Source organism: Theropithecus gelada, chromosome 16, assembly GCF_003255815.1.
Source record: "Theropithecus gelada isolate Dixy chromosome 16, Tgel_1.0, whole genome shotgun sequence".
Taxonomy (NCBI): domain Eukaryota; kingdom Metazoa; phylum Chordata; class Mammalia; order Primates; family Cercopithecidae; genus Theropithecus; species Theropithecus gelada.
The window spans coordinates 5,351,222-5,370,288 of record NC_037684.1 but is presented as its reverse complement, the minus strand read 5'-3'; the positions used below and the strand labels follow the sequence as shown (position 1 = coordinate 5,370,288).

The 19,067-nt window shown below is 52.6% G+C and overlaps 1 protein-coding gene across 2 annotated transcripts in view; it reads right to left on the bottom strand.

Annotated features, from left to right (window-relative positions):
- Window positions 1–19,067, bottom strand: part of RAB11FIP4 (RAB11 family interacting protein 4) — a 142,237-nt gene that overhangs the window by 36,549 nt on the left and 86,621 nt on the right. Inside the window, exon 1 of one of the 2 annotated variants that reach the window (XM_025362897.1) lies at window positions 7,609–7,887. The exons of the other annotated variant lie outside the window; for it this stretch is intronic. Coding sequence (XP_025218682.1) covers window positions 7,609–7,638 — 30 coding nt within the window. The 5' untranslated portion in view covers window positions 7,639–7,887. Of the gene's footprint in view, window positions 1–7,608; window positions 7,888–19,067 lie in introns of those variants that run through there. 2 annotated transcript variants of the gene reach the window in all.

Below are 19,067 nucleotides of genomic sequence, written 5' to 3'. Positions count from 1 at the left end.
TAAATCTGAGACACCTCTGAATTTACAATGCACCGTTATTTCAACTATGCCGAGAAAAAGGCGCTGTCAAATTATAATAATCCACGAATGTGTGACACATTCCAATTTAAGACGTTAAATGGAAAAAAAAGGAAAGGAAAAAAAGAATGTGCCTTAGAATCGAAAATACCATGCGAGTGTGAGTGGGGAACAGGGATTCAGTCACAGTTCCGCAGACTGTGTGCAGTGAAGGGCAGTCAACAACTCCACACAAGCACATGAGCACACACCTGCTGCTGTAAAATCCTTCTTTGCTAACAACTGATGAAATCGTGCAGATAATCATACAAAAATGTGTTGGCCAGACCTGCCTTGTCAACAAGAACCCTCATTTCACCAGGAGGTCATCAATTCAAGGTTGCCTAACATTAGTCAGGCGGGTCAGGCACGGTGGCTCATGCCTGTAATTCCAGCACTTTGGGAGGCCAAGGTGGGCGGATCACGAGGTCAGGAGATCGAGAGCATCCTGGCCAACATGGATTGCTTGCACCTAGAAGTTCGAGACCAGCATGGGCAACATAGTGAGACCTCATCTCCACCAAATGAATAAATAAATAGCAAGGAGTGTTGATGAACCCAGCTACTCAGGCAGCTGAGGTGGGAGGATCACTTGAGCCCAGGAGGTTGAGGCTACAGTGAGCCAAGATTGTACCACTGCACTCAAGGTGGGCAGAAATGCGAAACTCTGTCTCAAAAAAAAAAAAAAAGAATCAGTCAGGCGGAGGCTGTCCTACCCACCCAACCAGCCAGGCTAGGCCAGGCCAGCCAGCTTCGCCTGAGTGGAGCTACAGACCTCTGGGTAGCCAAGCTGGATGAGCAGGCAGGTTTGCTCCTTGGTTGACTACTAAGGGCAGTCACCCAGTGTGGCCGGGCAGTGGCACAGCCCGCACCTTTTTGTCTGGTCTTTCTCCAAATCTCCTGGGGCTTGTGGCCAGCCAGCGCCTCAGCATTTTAATAAACCAGATGCTGCAGGCTGGCAATGGCAGACAGGCAGCACTGCTCCAAGCCAGCTTTCCCAGCTAGGCACAGGTGGATGGACAGGCAGGCCCTGGCTGGAGGCGAAGGGCAGGTGGGCCGAGGTGTGGATGGCCATCCTCCCCTTGGCAGGCCAGCCACAGCCTGGCAGCCTGAGCAGCCAGTGGAAGGACAGGCGAGGTACAGCCTCCCTCACTGAACCTGGGAAGAAGGCTGTCACCTCGGATGCTGCTTGGCATCTCATTCACAGATTGCCACGCAGATACCAGTCACTTCACCCCAGACCCGGAATCTGCATCTGCAGAGCCCGAGCAGGTTTGTTAAAAACACAGAAGCTGGCTGGGTGCAGTGGCTCACGCCTGTAATCCCAGCACTTTGGGGAGCCAAGGTGGGAGGATCACCTGAGGGTAGGAATTCGAGATCAGCCTAGGTAACATAGTAACACCTCATTTCTACTTTTAAAAAAAAAAAATTAAAATGGAAAAAAAAAGATGTAAAAACGCACAGAAGCTGAGGAAGCAGAGTTTTGCTTCTCTTGCAAAGGCTCTTGAGTAATGGAGTTCTTCCCCTGCCACCTTCCTGTTTGGGCCATGACGCTCCCCGGCAAGACATTCTGTTAGATGTGAAGGTTATCAGTCACAACAATCAAACCACCTGAAGCCTGCAGGAACTAAGAATAACAGCTCCCCCCAAAGCACAGTTTTAAGTGCTTTTCATACATTTACATATTTGAGCCTTACCACGAACCCTGTGAGGGTGGTACCACCTTCATCCTCATTTTACAGGTGGGGAAGCTGAGGCACAGAAAAGTTAAATAACTTGTCTAAGATTCCACAAATAGCAAGGGGCAGAGCCAGGATTTGAACCCAGAGACAGCCTGACTCTGACGGCATTTTGGTACCAAACTGGTCTGCGTCTCTAACCATCTAACCGTCCATGAGTGCCAACTAAGTAAGGGCCAAAACCTAGACTGGGCATTTTAAATCACCATGGCTCATTTTATTTTCACCACCACCCTGCGAGGCAGGTGCTATTATCAACCCCATTCTACAGGTTGGGCACCCCAACCCTCAGCCACCCCATAGCAGGGGGGTGGATGAACAGGAAGCCCCATCTGAATGCTGCCTGACACGCAAACACACACGTGTGTGCACACATGCATATATGATCTGGGGCCCTAAACTGGACAGACTAAACCCAAAGCTGCTGCCCAAATGTGGGAGTGACTCCCTGGGGTCCTTAGGACCCCCACAGAACCGTGCTGCTGCCTGCCCACAGGCAGAGGGAGTGGAGAGGGAGGCCAGGGAGAGTGAAATCAGAAGGGTGAGGTCGCTTGTCCAAAGTTCCACAGCTAGCGAGCAACAGAGCCGGAATCTAGACCCAGAAGTTCTCTGGCACCCATTTTTTCACCTTAAGGAAACAGGCATTGGGTGACAGAGCGTGGCGTGAAGGTGCCTGTGTCTTAGGTAGGCATTTCTTCCAGGAAAACCTGGGAGCAGGGGGCAGGGACTTGCTACTATTCTCGCTCCTATTCTAGGAGAGAGACTTGAGTCTGGTCTGGTGCAGAGGGCAGACAGCCCTCAGCTCCCTTACCCCAAGTTCACTGGAGCAGCAGCGGCTATTTGAAATGTGGGTTCCCTTTTCATGGTGTCAGGCTTACAGAGCGCAGAGGAAGGTGGGGGTGACCGCAGATGACTAAAGAGAGAGGGCCCGCCCACTCTCCCACACTCCAGTTCTGTTTAGGCCTTCCTCTTTCTGGTCCCTCAAAAGAGAAAGGCTCCCATGAGCAGAGCCACGGATATTAATAACTTCTACAGAGCTTTGTTTGCATCTGAATTAATGTTTACGTTGTTGGGAAAGAACCCACTTGTCTGGGAAGATGAAGCAGGTTAAATCAATTAAAAATGTGACCAACAGTTGGAAAACTTCCCATTTCTTAAGGGAAGTCAAGAAGTGGGTTTGGAAATGCTGGCATGACTAGCACTGGCCTGCCAGGCGGATCTGGGCTGGAGGTCACCCAGACCCCACAGCTCTGGGCCACAACAGCCACCCCTCTGACCTTCATACGACCTTTGTAAGCTGCACATCTTTCTGGTTGCTTGTGTCCTCCTCCCCGTCTCATCTCCTTTCCAGGTCACGGGACAAAGTGAAGAAGCAACCACTCAGGCTGTCTGGGTGCTCAAGAGGGTTCTGAGAATCTGAGCTCTTGGTCATCAATGCTCTTGAGGGGGGCTCAGCTTCTGAAGCACCAAGATACTCGGGACCCCTCTGAGCAAGGCCAGCTGGGCGCCCCCAGCATCCACTCAGCCTTGAATGGGGTCCACAGAAACTGGCCAATGACAAATTCCATTCACTTAACAGTATTATGATGAGGCCGCAAACACTTGGGGAAGGACTGCCATGTGTAGTCAGACACTCGGCATGAGAAAATAAGAAAATCCCTCCAAATGAAAGCAGATAAGGGTGCTGTCCAGGCTTTTGGGGGCACCTTCTCTGCAGCCTGCCACCCAGTGTGGGCTCCAGACCATGCTGCTTGGAACCATGGTCAGGCCCAAAGCTGCAAATCCTCCCAGGAGAACACGTGCTGGCCAGGAGAGGTAGCCAAGACACCCTGCTGAAGCCCCACCCACCAAAAACTCAGAGGGCACCCCAACCCTCAGCCACCCCACAGCAGGGGGGTGAACAGGATGCCCCATGTGAATGCTGCCTGACATGCAAACACACACGTGTGTACACACACGCATATATGATCTGGGACCCTAAACTGGACAGATTAAACCCAAAGTCGCTGCTCAAATGTGGGAGTGACTCCCTGGGGTCCTTAGGACCCCCACAGAACCGTGCTGCTGCCTGCCCACAGGCAGAGGGAGTGGAGAGGGAGGCCAGGGAGCTCTTGAGGATCAGAAAAGAGATGAGGAGACAGCCTGGGTGGCACGGGCCAGAGTGTGGAAAACACGGGCAGGCTGCTGACTGCTTTATGGGCCTTGAGAGCAGGACCTGTCCCTACCTGATAGGAGCTGACCCGTGGGAACAGCAGGCAGGCGCAGGCAGCTGTCGGAGACATGGCTATATGCACATCGCCGGTGTGCCCTTTGCTGGTTTGATTCATGGGGTGGCAACAGCATAGTCTGGCAGGAAGTGTTTCCATGTTCAATGGACAGGCTCATCTGACCCGACTCAAGCTGAGGCAGGGAAGTCCGTGGCAGCCGTGGCCACAGATGCCTGTCCTCCAGAAATGCCTCAAGGCCCAAATCCCCTTGATGCGGAGGTTCTGAGGAGGGCAGAGCAATGGAAGGCAGCTCGTGCCTGTGGATTTCTAGTCTCACTTGTACTGTCAGTCCCCCCTTCTCCTCCTCCTGGGATTCTGGGTTGTCACGGCATTGGGTGGTCCCCCATCTCTCTGAGCTTGTCCCCTGTCCCCCCAGCCCTGGCTTGCTCTCCAATCACATCCCGTCTTGTAGTTCTGTGAACATAGCATGCCAGCCACGGTCCCACCTCAGGGCCCTTGCAGTTCCTCTTTTCTCTGCCTGTACCTCTTTTGTTGGGATGTCACCTTCTCAGTGAGAACTTCCCCATCTGACTCTGAAACCCAGCACTCCCTCCCCTACCCTGCTCTCCCTCCTGCCAACTCCCATGCTCCGTGTTTTACTGGTCTACCTGCCTCACTACCATCCTGCGAGCTCCTTGAAGGCAGGGGTTCTCATCTGTTTTGTTCACTGCTGTATCTCCAGTGCCCAGCACAGAATCTGGCACAGAGTAGACAACCAAGTATCTGGTGAATGAATTCAGTACCACTTGCCCTGTACTGGGCAACATGCTAGGGGCTGAGCAAACAGAGATGGGGAAGCCTCCGGGTCCCGAAACGCCTCCTCATGAGGAAGACTGTGGTACCATTCAGGGGCAAAGATCATACAACATCCAGTAAGGCACCAGGTGGGCCTGCCAAATCAGCATGCGTTTTCTGGTGTCTAACTGGTATAGACAGGACCACCCAATAATCCAGCCATGAGACCTGAGGCAAAGTAACTGGGCATTGATTTTCGAGGCCAGTGTTTGATGCCATAAGTGCCCAGTTCCTGAGTCAAGAGCCAGCAGAGCTGACCCAGAGGAAAACAGAGTCCAGCCCCAGGGGTTCTGTATGCCTGGCAAGACCAGGGCACTGTGTTCCACTGCTAACACCAGGCAGCAGGCACGACCAGATAAAGATGCTTTGGCTGGGTGTGGTGGCTCATGCCTGTAGTCCCAGCACTTTGGGAGGCTGAGGCAGGCGTATCCCTTGAGCCCAGGAGTTTAAGACCAGCCTGGACAACATGGCAAAACCCCATCTCTACAAAAACAAAAATTAGCCAGATGCAGGATGGCACACATCTGTAGTTCCAGCTGAGACTGAGGTGAGAAGATCGCTTGTGCCTGGGAGGGTGGGAGGCTGCAGTGAGCCCTGATCACACCACTTCACTCCAGCCTGGGCCCTAAAGCAAGACCCTGTCTCAATTAAAAAAAAAAAAAAAAAACAGGCTGCCCAGAGCAGGGACTGCCAGACACCTGAGGGTGCGGATGAAAGAGGAAGTTATGAGGGCCCCAGGTGAACCGCCAAAGAGAAAACCTTGGGTCTGAAGCAGCCTGTCTACCAGGAGAAGAAGTGGCGGGGAAGGCTCCAGCATGCTTTAGGAGGGGCACAGATGGTCGGGAGGGAGAGTGGGGGCCAGTGGAGTGTCTCAAGCTGCAGCCCACAGTCTTCCAAGTGCAAACTGCCCCTGGAACCCCGAAGGAGGTGGCTTAGAACCCAACGGTCCCTCTAATTTCTTCTGCTTTTCCTCCCTCACTTGGCTGAAAGTCCCTCCCAAGGGCAGGCTCCAGGCAGTCTCTCCTACAGACCTCCCTTAGGGCAAAGGTCATGCCTTCCAGCAGGCTCACCTGGCCTGGCTAGTTCCGTCCCTCGCCTCCGGCCCAGTCTTATCTCTTCTACTGGCCTTAGTCATTTACTCCACCCCCTTCACCGAAGTCCAGGCCCCCCCTCAAATTCCGAAGCTGTTCACTACCCATTTGTCCAAGCGGTGCTGCCTCCTACAGTGAAGAACCCAAGCGGCTTCCCTCGCCCCGGCAGGCCACACTCTCCCCTGTGAAGTCACAGGGACCTCAAAGACAACTGCAGGCAATTTGCAATCAACTTAGAAGAGCGGGGCTGGCCCAGAGCAGACCCAGTATTCAGACTCCCTGAGCTTGCAAACACCTTGAGGGCAGGGAAATGTCTCGTACGTAATGTTCCCTGGGCACATAATCAACAGTCCCGAAAGCCAGAAAGGAGGGTAAGGTTTGGGCCACTGCCAGGGTGCCAGCACCTGGGGGAGACCCCAATCAAAGGCAGCGCGACTCAGGCACCCCACCAAGGTAGGTTAGTTGGTAGGGGGAGGATATGGGAGGGGGAGTGTGAGAGCTCCTATTGCAGAGGTCTACTGGCACACAATTAGTACTGCCTCCGACCCCTTTGGGTCTCCTTTTTCCCATCTCAGCAACCACTGTAACCACCTTTCAGCTGGGGCAGGACCTGGGGATGTTTCAAGGAATGTGCCTGCCCCACTGCTTTTCAGCGTCCCAGGAGCCCAAGCCACTGCCACCTGCCGCCTGCTCTGGGAGGGCAGGACAGAGATTTGGTGGATCACCAGGAACCAGCCCAGGGTGCTGCCACTTCAAGACCTGATGGAGGCTAAGTGCAGAGACAGGACCCAGACCTCTCACATCGCTTTGAGAAGGAAGGTATAAATCAGTCAGTCAAGGAAAACTGACATGGCCCTCGGGGGAGTGAGGTGTCACTTCCAGTCCTCCGTGGGAGAGCAGGGTGAGGGCAAAGGGAAAGAGGAGGCACTGGAGTTAGCACGGGCGAGGAGTGGGGTCCGGGGCTGTGTCGGAACCCGGTTTCCCACAGCACACACACGCTCTCCAGAGACTGCGCCGCCAGGACCTCGGAGACACTTGTCGCCCGCACAGAGAAGCGGCTGTGCCAACAGCTCCCACCCCCGGGGGAGACCGGCCGCCTCGAGGGCCACAACACACCTCCCGCCACGGTAGCTTCTCGGCTAGAGAGAGGCAAGGCCCTGTCCCCCACCACGACCTGGGCTGGCCCCGAGGACTCCCCCACTCCACCCGCCCAGAGGGACGGGGGAAGCCAGAAAACAGGCTCTGTGCAGCCGCCAAGAGCTACAGAAAAACTTCGCGGCGCTCCGCCCCGTCGGGGACCCAGCCAAGGGTACAGCGTTGGGGACCACGCCGGTCCCGCAAGGGCAGGAGGGCAGGGGCGCTGCGGGCCGAGGTGGGGCGCGCGGTCGGGTTCCCACGGAGGCGCCCCAGCAAACGAGCCCCCTTCCCAGCCGACCAGAAGCACTTCCTGAAAGCGCGCTGGGGAAGGAGCCGCCACCCGCACACCTGGCAGCGGCTTCTACCCGCGGCCGAGCGAGACGGCTCAGGTAACCCGACCTCTCAGGCCAAGTCCGCACTCCGCCAACTTCCCGGGGCCCGGAACCCGGGGCCGCGGGCCGGACCGAGCCAGATGCGCGCCGCCAGAGCCCCGCGAGCGCCAGCCCCGGGGCCGCCGCTTACCTGGCTCCCGAGAGCCGGCGGGGTGCGCATCCGCGGGCCGGTCCCAGGCAGAGGCGCGGAAGCCAGCAGGCGCGGGTCGGCGGCGCGCGGGGACGCGGCGGGCAGCCCCGAAGCGCAGGAACAATTCCGGCCGCGCCGCCGCCGCTCGCACTCCTGGGCACCAGTGGAAGGCGCGGCCCCGCCCCCGCCCGCGCCTGTTGCCAGGAGACCCGCGTGGGCCGAAGGGCTCTTTGTATCAAAGCTGCGGTGACATCACGAGGCGCCCGGGCCCCGGGACTCAGGGGCGGGGCCTCGCGCCGGGGCGGGGCGGGGCGGGGGCGGAGGACTGGGACAGGGCCCGGGAACCCGAGCCGCGGGGCGGGGCCCAGGTAACCCCGCCCCTAAAGGTAGGGGCAGGTGGCTCCGGGGCACCGACCAATGGCCGCGCGGCAGGCCCCGCCTCCGGAGGTGGAGCTCGCCTGGGCCAGCCTGGCTCCGTGCGGCCCGGGCCAGGACTCCAGGAGGCGGCGGGTGAGCTCGCGCCACTACCAGGTAGGCGCTGTAGTCTCCTTCCCGTTCCGCGCCACCCTCACGGTTTGTTGTCACCGCTCTGCGAGATTCTAGCCGGCGCTCCCCGGCTCACACGGCGCACGCCACCCCACACGGCCAGCCGCCGTCTCCACCCCCTAATGAGTCCGGGGGCGCCTAGGCTGACTTTCATCCTGAGTCCTACCCACAACTTTCCCAGCCTTTTCATGTGAAGTCGGAACCATCTCCATAACCAGCTCAGGAACACAAAGAACCAAGCGGCAACGAGAACTAAAGAACCAAAAAAAAAAGAAAAAAAAAAAGAAAAAAAAGAGAGGACCCTTCCTAGTTGAATGCTAGTAAATATTATTTATGTTAAACATGTGCCCTCAGGCTGGGCACAGTGGCTCGGACAAAGTGGCCGAGGCGGAGGATCTTTGAGGCCAGGAGTTTGAGACCAGCCTGGGCAACATAGCGACACCTCGTCTCTACAAAAAATTAAATGTTTAAAAATATACTCGCCATCCCCCCATCACTCTTAACCATGCCCTGGACTTTAAAAAGGCAAAAATGAGATGAATGTAAAGCGGCAAATATTGCAAATGTGGTTGCCCTTCGACCCGCTGTTGAACTATATAACTTGAGTGAGGGGAGAGATTTATCTTCCTGTCTGGCTCAAAGCCACCCTTGCCTTCCCTGAGTCTTCACTGGCCAACAAAGTGGCACCGGCAGTTTGGTACGGGCAAGATCAGTAGGGCATCTGGGTGCTTTGGTCCTGCACCACCCTAGACACGCACCCACACCCACACATGCACCCACCCACACACACATGCTCACACGCAGCAGCTTTGCCCACTTCTCTGCCTCTTTGCTGTCAAATTCCTTCTCCTCAGTCTCTCCTGCCAGTAAATTATCAGCGGCTCCTATGTTTACCAGGGCTTGTCTCTGAGAGAAAGCAGCCCCTACGGCTCCCAGAACTGCTGGGGACTTTCCAAATGGGACAGCATTAACTAGAGGAGGGCCTCCTGGCCAGAGCCACCTGAGAGAGGAGCTAGAGCTGTGGCCCAAGATAGAAACTCCACTGCCCCAGACCTCTCCTCGCAAGGTGTGCCTTGCTGTTCAGAGATCTATGTGCAGAGGCCAGTCTGTTTCTCTTGTTTGTGTCTGCTCCCACAGTCTCTAACACACAGGAGCACTGTGGTGTATCATAAAGAACACACATGTTGGTTGGATGTGGTGACGCATACCTGTAATCCCAGTGCCTTTGGGAGGCCAAAGCAGGAGGGTTACTTAAGGCTAGGTATTTGAGGCCAGCTTGGACAACATAGCAACACCCCATCCCTACCAAAAAAATTAGAAATAAAAACATTAGCCAGATATGGTGGCACGTGCCTGTAGTCCCAGCTACTGGAGAGCCTGAGAAGGGAGGATCACTTGAGCCCAGGGGTTTGAGTCTGCAGTGAGCCATGATGGCACCACTGCACTCCAGCCTGGTTGACAGCAAGACCCTGTCTCTCTTTGTTTATTTATTTATTTTGAGATTTATATTTCATTCTGTTGCCCAGGCTGGAGTGCAGTGGCACAATCTCAGCTCACTGCAACCTCCGCCTCCCAGGTTCAAGTGATTCTTCTGCGTGCCACCATGTCCAGCTAATTTTTGTATTTTTAGCAGAGACGGGGTTTCACCATATTGGCCAGGCTAGTCTTGAACTCCTGACCTCGTGATCTGCCCGCCTCAGCCTCCCAAAGTGCTGGGGTTACAGGCGTGAGCCACTGCGCCTGGCTGACCCTGTCTCTATTTAAAATAAATAAATAAAAGTACTTACGTGGTGTATCATACCACTGGCTTTCAAGTCAAACAGACTTGGGTTTGAATTGAGTCTTATTTCCCAGATGTCCTGGGACAAGTTCTGTTACTTCTCTAAGACTCGATGTCTTTTCATCTGTAAAATGGGAATGGTACCTCACGGGATGTTGTACACCCTAGCACAGTGGGTACACTGTGTTTTAGGCACTCCTCAAAGGTGTGGTAAGTGATTGAGCCCATGCACCCTGGGCCCACTCTATCTGCCTTCCCAGCTCCACCCTGAGACCTTAACTCAGCAGCCTTCCATAAGGTTTTAGGATGTGGCTGAGTCCAGGGGCTCTATCTTGGTTTCCCTCCTTCCCTTCCAAGTCCAATGTTGCTCCTAAGGATAATTGGGCTCCAGAAAGCGGGTCACATGACAGGATCGTCCAGAACCAAGAAAGTAAAGCAGAAACCAAGGGTGATCATCCCTTCTGTGGTCCTGGCTGTCTCCCAGCGAAGGTCAATGGAGAAAGTCAGGCCTGTCAAGCCCCCTCCGCGTCCCCACCACGGGCAGCCTGAGCGACATTCTCAAGAGCTCTGTGGAATGGGTTGTGTCAGTAGGTCCCTCTTTATTTTTCTCAAGGGTAGTGGAGTGGGGAATGTCTCCAGGTACTTGTCCTTAAAAGTAGAGTGACAGGCCAGGTGCGGTGGCTCACGCTTGTAATCCCAGCACTTTGGGAGGCCAAGGCAGGTGGATCACCTGAGGTCGGGAGTTCAAGACCAGCCTGACCAACATGGAGAAACCCCGTCTGTACTAAAAACACAAAATTAGCCGGGGTGGTGGCACATGCCTGTAATCCCAGCTACTCGGGAGGCTGAGGCAGGAGAATCGCTTGAACCCGGGAGGCGGAGGTTGCGGTGAGCCGAGATCGCGCCATTGCACTCCAGCCTGGGCAAAAAAAGAGCGAAACTCTGTCTCAAAAAAAAAATAGAATGACAGAGGAAGGCCACAGATGCATTGAACACTCCTGGGTTCAAAGCCTGCCCGGTTCCACTTACCAAGGGAAGTCAATGTTTTGGAGCCTTAGTCTCCACTTCTAGAAAATGGAAATAAGACTCTTCCTCTTGCAGTTGTGAAGTTTCAATGAAATGACGACGTGTCTAGTGCAATGCCTGAGATGCTGCAGGTGCTCAATAAATGGTAGTTCCTAGTCACTACCAGCAGCATGAGTGAGCTGCAGTCTGATGCACTGGTTCTGTGCATGGGTGCTGGGGCCGAGGGCCATATCTTGGCTTTACTACCTTGTTGCTAAATGACCGTAGGCAAGTTTAAGTCCCAGTGTTTCAATTGCCTCATCTTTAAATTGGAGATAATAATAGTATGTGTTTTAGAACTGTTGTGAGGATCAAAATAATCAGGGCCAGTAAAATACATAGAACAGAGCCTGGCACAGAGCAGGTAGCCAATAAACAGTAGCTATTACTCATGATCATTATGGCAAGAGGCTGAGGGGAACAGAGGTGAGGATTAGAGGCAGCCCGAGGGAAAATTTAGGACCCTGACTTTTGAGGTAAGGGCTAACGCTTTCCAGCAGGGTTCAGAGAAGCAGTGATAGTCCAGTGGGGAGTGAGGTGGGGATGGTGACTGTATCTGATGGGTGGGATTAGACACGGGATGAATATGGGATCTGAGGGCTCTAATACAGGCTAGGACTCTGTCCTTGGTTCAAACGGGGGCTAAGAGTGAGTTAATAGGAAGTATAATCCTGCCTTCTGAGCACAGCACCACCTGTGAGGATGTGGGGAAGGAAGGTCTTGAGTTAGGTACCCTGGTCTCTTAGCATTACTGTGAGTACTGTGAGGTTCCTTTTTTTTTTTTTTTTTTTTTTAAAGAGACAGGGTTAGGCCGGGCGCGGTGACTCACACCTGTAATCCCAGCACTTTGGGAGGCCGAGGCAGGTATATCACCTGAGGTCAAGAATTCAAGACCAGCCTGGCCAACATGGCGAAACTCTGTCTCTACAAAAAAATACAAAAATTAGCCGGGTGTAGTGGCGAGCGCTTGTAATCCCAGATACTCCGGAGGCTGAGGCAGGAGAATCACTTGAACCCAGGAGGTAGAGGCTTCAGTGAACCAAGATTGTGCCACTGCACTCTAACGTGGGTGACAGAGGGAGACTGTCTAAAAAATAAATAAACACATAAAAAGGACCTTGCTCTGTTGCCTAGGCTGAAGTGCAGTGGCGCAATCATAGCTCACTGCAGCCTCAAACTCCTAGGCTCAAGCAATCCCCCCACCTCAGCTTCCCAAAATGCTGGAATTACAGGTATGAGCCACCATGCTTGGCCTAAGTCTATTTTCTTTCTGCTGCCACCATGCAAGAGTTAGCTCAACATTAGATGGTGTAAAGAAGCAACATTCTGCACATGTTTGGGGCCATGTGGAACGACTGGCTAAATATATATATGGTTTCATGATCATTATTTTGAGAAAAGAACCCTTCTGAACATTACCTAATGTTAACATTAGCCAAGCAACTGATGCCAACCAATATCAGCCAAGTGAACAAACAACAGCTGACATAAATAGTGTTGGAGCTAAAACAAAAAGTCTGCCAAGTTGTTCTCAAACTGAGTTCCTTGGAACCCTCAGGGTTTTGTGGAGACTTCGCAAAAGGGAAGGTGTACTTCAGGGGGACCACAAAAGTAGCTCCACTTCTGTCTGCTGTACATGCTGTCTTCTGCATGAGACTTCATGTGAATAAAGGGTTCTATGGCTTTAAAAATGTTTAAAATCACTCGTATAATATAACCATTTCCAAGACAGGGGAATGAGCCCCAGAGGTGGGAAACGGCATCTCCCCTCACAAGTAGCACAGACAGTTAGTGGTGGAGCCAGGGGTAGAACCAGGTCTCATGACTCTCAGTCTAGTGCTCTCCAAGGTGGACACCGGTCATTAATCAGGACCGTGAGCATCAGTCAAACCCGGTCCATCTTAGCAGAGCTTGATTCTGTCAACACACACACAGAGGACATTTTTTTTTTTTTTTTTTTTTTTTTTTGAGGCGCAGTCTCACTGTGTCACCTGGGCTGGAGTACAGGGGCGCGATCTCGGCTCACTGCAACCTCCGCCTCCCGGGTTCAAGCGATTCTCCTGCCTCAGCCTCCTGAGTAGCTGGGACTACAGGAGTATGACACCACGCCTGGCTAGTTTCTGTATTTTTAGTAGAGATGAGGTGTCACCATGTTGGTCAGGATGGCCTTGAACTCCTGACCTTGTGATCCGCCTGCCTCGGCCTCCCAAAGTGCTGGGATTACAGGTGTGAGCCACCACTCCCCGCCAGAGGACATTATTTCTGCCCAGCTGGGGCTCTGTGTGGAAAAGGCCCCCTGGCAGCTGGCTAGGACTTTACCACAAGCACTCATCCTCTCTCACCTCTCTCTCAGAGGTCTTTTGACTCCACACTCAGGAAGTTCAGCTACAACTCTTAAATCTCAGCTTTCATCCCAGGTGATAAATTCAGTATTTGACGACTTAAGCAGCGGCTTAGGGAAGGGACTACCAAGTAAGTAGGCAGGACTCTGAGACTGCAGAGGCCTCTTGACCCATTCCCAATTTTTTTTTTTTTTTTTTTTTTTTTTTAAGACAGAGTCTCCCTCTGTCGCCCAGGCTTGAGTGTAGTGATGCGATCTTGGCTCACTGCAACCTCTGTCTCCTGGGGTTCGGGTGATTCTTGTGTCTCAGCCTCCTGAATAGCTGGGATTACAGGCATACGCCACCACACTTAGCTAATTTTTTGTATTTTTAGTAGAGATGGGGTTTTGCTATGTTGACCAGGCTAGTCTCAAACTGGCCTCAAGTGATCTGCCCGCTTCGGCCTCCCAAAGTGCTAGAATTACAGGTGTGAGCCACCACACCTGGCCCCCAATTTTTTATTTAGACAAAAAATGGGAGTGACTCCTGGATCCCAGCGCCCTCTCTCTCCAGTGGGGATGTGTCTAGGGGTCTGCACTAAGCTGGCATCTTCTCTGACCACTCCTTCCTCTGCCTCTTCCCACCAAACCCAGTGAAGATGCAGGAGGCCTGGGTTCTGGGCTCTCCCTAACTTTTTGGGCCTCAGACTCCTCCCCTGGAAAAGCTCTTGGCTGGACAGCATCTTTAGGTCTCTTCCAATTCTGCAACTCTATGCCAGCCCAGGAGAGGATCTTGGACTGTGGAAACAAGGTGTTTCCCTTGGCAAACACCCCGGTGTTGGTGACTGTCCATTGGCTGGGATGATTTCACCAGTCTGCCCCTGGGGCTGGGTTCTCTCATAACATCTGGCTGGATGCTGTGCAGACGGAGTAGGACCTGGACTTATTGACTCTGGAGCCCAGGTTGAGTCTTCAGAAGCTCCAAGCTCTATTTTTGTCAATGTGTGCATGTATAAACAATGGGTTTTCTTACTCATTCCAGCCCAAAGAAAGGAGGAAAATGGTGAGAAAACCAGTGTTTCCTCCCTAACAAACATCGCCTCTGACTCATTCAGTCATCCAAGAAGAGGAGGTGGCAGGGGAGGAGGAAGTCCAGCAAGGTCTTCTTTTGACTTGAATTGGGTGAGGGCGAGGAGAAAAACTTCCTTTTCCTCTACTCTTGGTAACATCAGGTAACTGCAAACCCAGACAGCGAAAACAACTCTTCTCTCCCCATACACCTCACCGCCCCCACCTCCTCCCAGATTTGGGCAGCACAGAGGTCCCACCCAGGGTGCCACTGCCCATGTCTCTGATTGGCCATTAACTCAGCTGGAAGCTTTGTAGGAGTGGACTGCCCTTTTTTAGGAGTAGACAACCCTTTAAAGCAGTGGTTCCTAAACTGCACTGCTCATCAGGATCACCTGAAGAACTTAAAAAACAATTGGAATCACTTGAACCTAAAAAAATGTTAGTAACAGGCCAGGCGCGGTGGCTCACGCCTGTAATCCCAGCACTTTGGGAGGCCAAGGTGGCGGATCACGAGGTCAGGAGATTGAGACCAGCCTGGCTAACACAGTGAAACCCCCGTCTCCACTAAAAATACAAAAAAATTAGCCGGGCGTGGTGGCAAGCGCCTGTAGTCCCAGCTACTCAGGAGGCTGAGGCAGGAGAATGACATAAACCCAGGAGGCGGAGCTTGCGGTGAGCTGAGATCACGCCACTGCACTCCAGCCTGGGCGACAGAGCGAGACTCCGCCTCAAAAAAAAAAAAAAAAAATTGTCAATAACATACCCCATGGCAACCTAATCTGAATGTTACGGTGGAAGCCAGGTGTTGGCAGTTTTTAAAGATCCCAGTGATTCTGATGCAGCGGTTTGGGAACTGCTTTGCTAAAGGCTTGCTGACAACAGTGGGTGCTGACATGATCACAGGTGAAGGGATCGTTTGTTCTTTCAATCCTTCATTCATTCTTTCATTCATTCCTTCATTCTTTCAGTCATTCCTTCATTAATTCCTTCATTCGTTCAAGAACAGTTAGTGCCAGGCTCTGTTCTAGGTGTTGTAGACACAGCCTTGATCAGTACCAAGTCTTGATTGATTCTCGTGGAGCTGACATTTTAGTGGAGAAGTCGGGTGATGAAACAATAAATTAATGAGTGACATGTATAATATGTGCTCTGAAAAAAAACAAAGCAGGGTACGGGCACACAGAGACCCTGGAGCCAGGGGGACTATTTCCTTTGTTTTTTTTCTTTTTTTTTTTTGTTTGAGACGGAGCCTGGCTCTGTCGCCAGGCTGGAGTGCAGTGGCGTGATCTCAGCTCACTGCAACCTCTGCCTCTTGGGTTCAAGCAATTCTCATGCCTCAACCTCCGGAGTAGCTGGGATCACAGGCATGTGCCACCACACCCAGCTAATTTTTTTATTTTTAGTAGAGACAGGGTTTCACCATGTTGGCCAGGGTTGTCTCAATCTCCTGACCTAAAGCGATCCGCTCACTTCGGCCTCCCAAAGCGCTGGGATTATAGGCATGAGCCACCGCACCCGGCCAGGGGGACTATTTTCACTGTGGATTTAGGCACCAATTTTTGCTTCAGGAAAGGGTGGCTGTGCACTTGCCTGCTACTCCAGACTTTATTCTTTACCCACTCTCTGGCCAAAACAGCCTTTCTTGACCATGCTCAACGTCCTACCTGCTGCCTCCCTGCTTGCCTCTTTCTCATAAGCTCCTTCTTCAGGGCCGAGGCCTGGCATCCTGGCACACAGTGTTCTCGCTCCTCCTCCTCCCCAACTGTCAGGAGTAACATCGGACAGGAGCCTGCACAAGGCAGTAATCTGTCCAGGATCATTATGTGCAGCCGCCGAGGGCTTGTGGGATGAGAGGCTGTGTGGAGCAGTGGCGAAACAGTGGAACTCAGGGCCGGAAGACCTGGATTTGAGGCCTGGATCTGCCACACATTGGCTAAAGGCAAGTAACTTCACTAAGCCTCAGTTTCCTCCTCAGTCAAATGGAGAGAGTACAACCCACTTTGTAAGACTGGGAGGTGCGTTAGAAGAGAAAAAGTCAAAGACTTTCGCCAAGTGTTTTGCAAATATGAGGACTTTAAAACAATTAGCTAGGCCTACATACACATGAAATCACAGTGCATTAAAGCTGGAAGGGATCCCATTTCACAAATGAGAAACTGAGGCCTAGAGAGAAGAAATGACTTACCTATAGTCACAAAGCTTGCTAATGGCAGACGGACCCACACCAATCCTAGAAAAGGGAGGTGGTTGGGAGTAGAATAGGTATGCTGTTTTGAGTACCAAACTTTTGGCCTCCTCTGTCCACTAGGCAAACTCCTATTCATCCTTCAAAACTCCACCCAGGTATGATTTCCCAGGTGATGCCTTCCCTGTCTTCTCCAGTGATAATAAATGAGTCCTTGACTTCATGATCTCTATGCCTCAATCACAAGCTCCGTTACTATGAGGAACACACTGAATTGTCAGGATTGGCCTCCTGTCAGGTCCCCTACAATTCTGCAATTCCTGAGGACAGGGTCCACGCCTCTGGTGTCCTTGGACTTAAGCTCCTAACATGTCTGGCACACAGTAGTCACCTGGGGAATGGTTAGGGCCCTGAATGGGACTGAGAATCCCTCACCCTCAGACCATGGAAAGCTGAGAGCTTGATTTGTGAATTAGCGGAAGCCTTTTCTGAAGTTCCTGAGATGGGCATTTGAAAGGAGAGAGACCTTTCTCAAGATCAAGCTGCCCTCTTCCCAGACACATCACATCTCAACTCTGAAGAAACAACTCCTCTACCGAACAGGAACCTTGGACAGGGGCCCCGAAACCAAGGACAGAACATTTCCCTGCAGCCTATTATTAATAATCGCTATGAACTATGTGCCAGCCACTTCATTTCTTATTTTAATCCAACAATCTTGTAGAGTAGATGTTACCGCACTCATGATACAGATAAGGAAACTGAGGCTCAAGAGGATTAAGTGGTGGCAGAGCCAAGATTTGTACCCAGATCTGGCCCATGTTCAGGACTCCCTTCTGCCTCTCTCGTTGCATCATTGGCTTACTTACAGCAACTAGAATTGCCTGGGAAGCAGCAGAAACTAATAAGGATGATTGAAGACCAGGAGCAATAAAAGGCCTCAAGTTCCTCTTCATCATCCTTGGGTTGCAGGTGTCCACTGTCCGACTCAGCAGTGTCTCAATCAGTTGCAGCCCACATCAGGTGTCTACGATTCACCCACATGCACCTCTGTGGTCCTACCTGCTGGCTTAGAGCCGAGGAGTGGCCACTGCCTGGTGTTGACTTGGCTGCTGCCTCCTGCCCCAGTTCTAAGCCCAGGGAGACACATCCTGCCATTTCCCTGGCTGCCACCAGATAAGCTAAGCAGGATGAGGCCAGGGCTCCAGGGATAGAGGGAAGGAAGAAGTATTTGTTGTTTTCAAAGATGCGTTTTGTGGAGACCCCATCCCACTGTGATAGCAAGCAAGTGATCTGTGGTCAAATCACTCCCTCTTGGAGATGTCACAGGCACCTCTGCAGGAAAGAAGCCTCCCTAGCTTTTAACCCCAGGCTTCCTTAAGGCAATTGGGCTTGGACAGGACCCTTCTTATTTAACAACACAAGGGATCAGCGTTCTGAGAAGAGCACACTTGGGAAAACAATGTACCAGGCTCCCAACACACACAGAAGGCAGACGTTACGTTCATCTTAAAGGTATTAACAGCTGGCCAGGTGCGGTGGCTCACGCCTGTAATCCCAGCACTTTGGGAGGCCAAGGCGGGTGGATCTTTGAGGTCAAGGGTTCAAGACCAGCCTGGCCAACATGGTGAAACCCCGTCTCTACTAAAGATACAAAAATTAGCTGGGCATGGTGGTGGTCGCCTGTAATCCCAGTTACTCAGGAGGCTGAGGCAGGAGAATCACTTGAACCCGGGAGGTGGAGGTTGCAGTGAGCCGAGATCTAGCCACTGCACTCCAGTTTGGGTGACAGAGTGAGACTCCTTCTCAAAAAAAAAAAAAAAAGTATTAACAGCAAATGGTCACACAGCACTTAATATACACAAGCTCCATTCTAGTGCTTCATGTGATATGAGCTCATTTAATCCTCCCGACAACCCTACGAGGCAGGTATTATCCCCATTTTACAGATGGGGAAACTGAGGCTCAGGCTACTCAAGGATATACAGCTAGTAAGTTGAGAGCCAGGAGTCAAACCCAGGCAGCCTGGCTCCAGAGACTGTGCACCTAGCCATTATCCTATGTAAAAAAGAGAAGCTCAGGTTTGTATAATAAAATACCTTCCCCAAAGTAACCATCATAGAACTAAGACCATCCATTCTTTCACCCCGTCGTTCATTTACTCAAACAAGAATCACTGAGCAGGAACCGCAGGCCAGGCCTAGTGCTGGCCACCCAGAGATCAAGGAAGAACAAGGTGCAGCCTTGCTGTGGACCTGCCGGCCGCCTGTCCAGGCACCTGTGACACCTGCGCTGCTCTTCTCCCCACAGCTTGTCTGGGGACCTGGGGCTCTGCTGTCAGCTTCGCGCCCTCCCAGCCATGGCTTCTCATCTATATCTGATGAGTCAAGAAGGGTGGGCGGCAGGCACCCAGATTCTCCCCAAGCCCGGGCTCCTTCCTCAGCCCCACAGGGGAGCACTGAGCCCCCACCAGGTAAGTGCCCCGTCCTCAC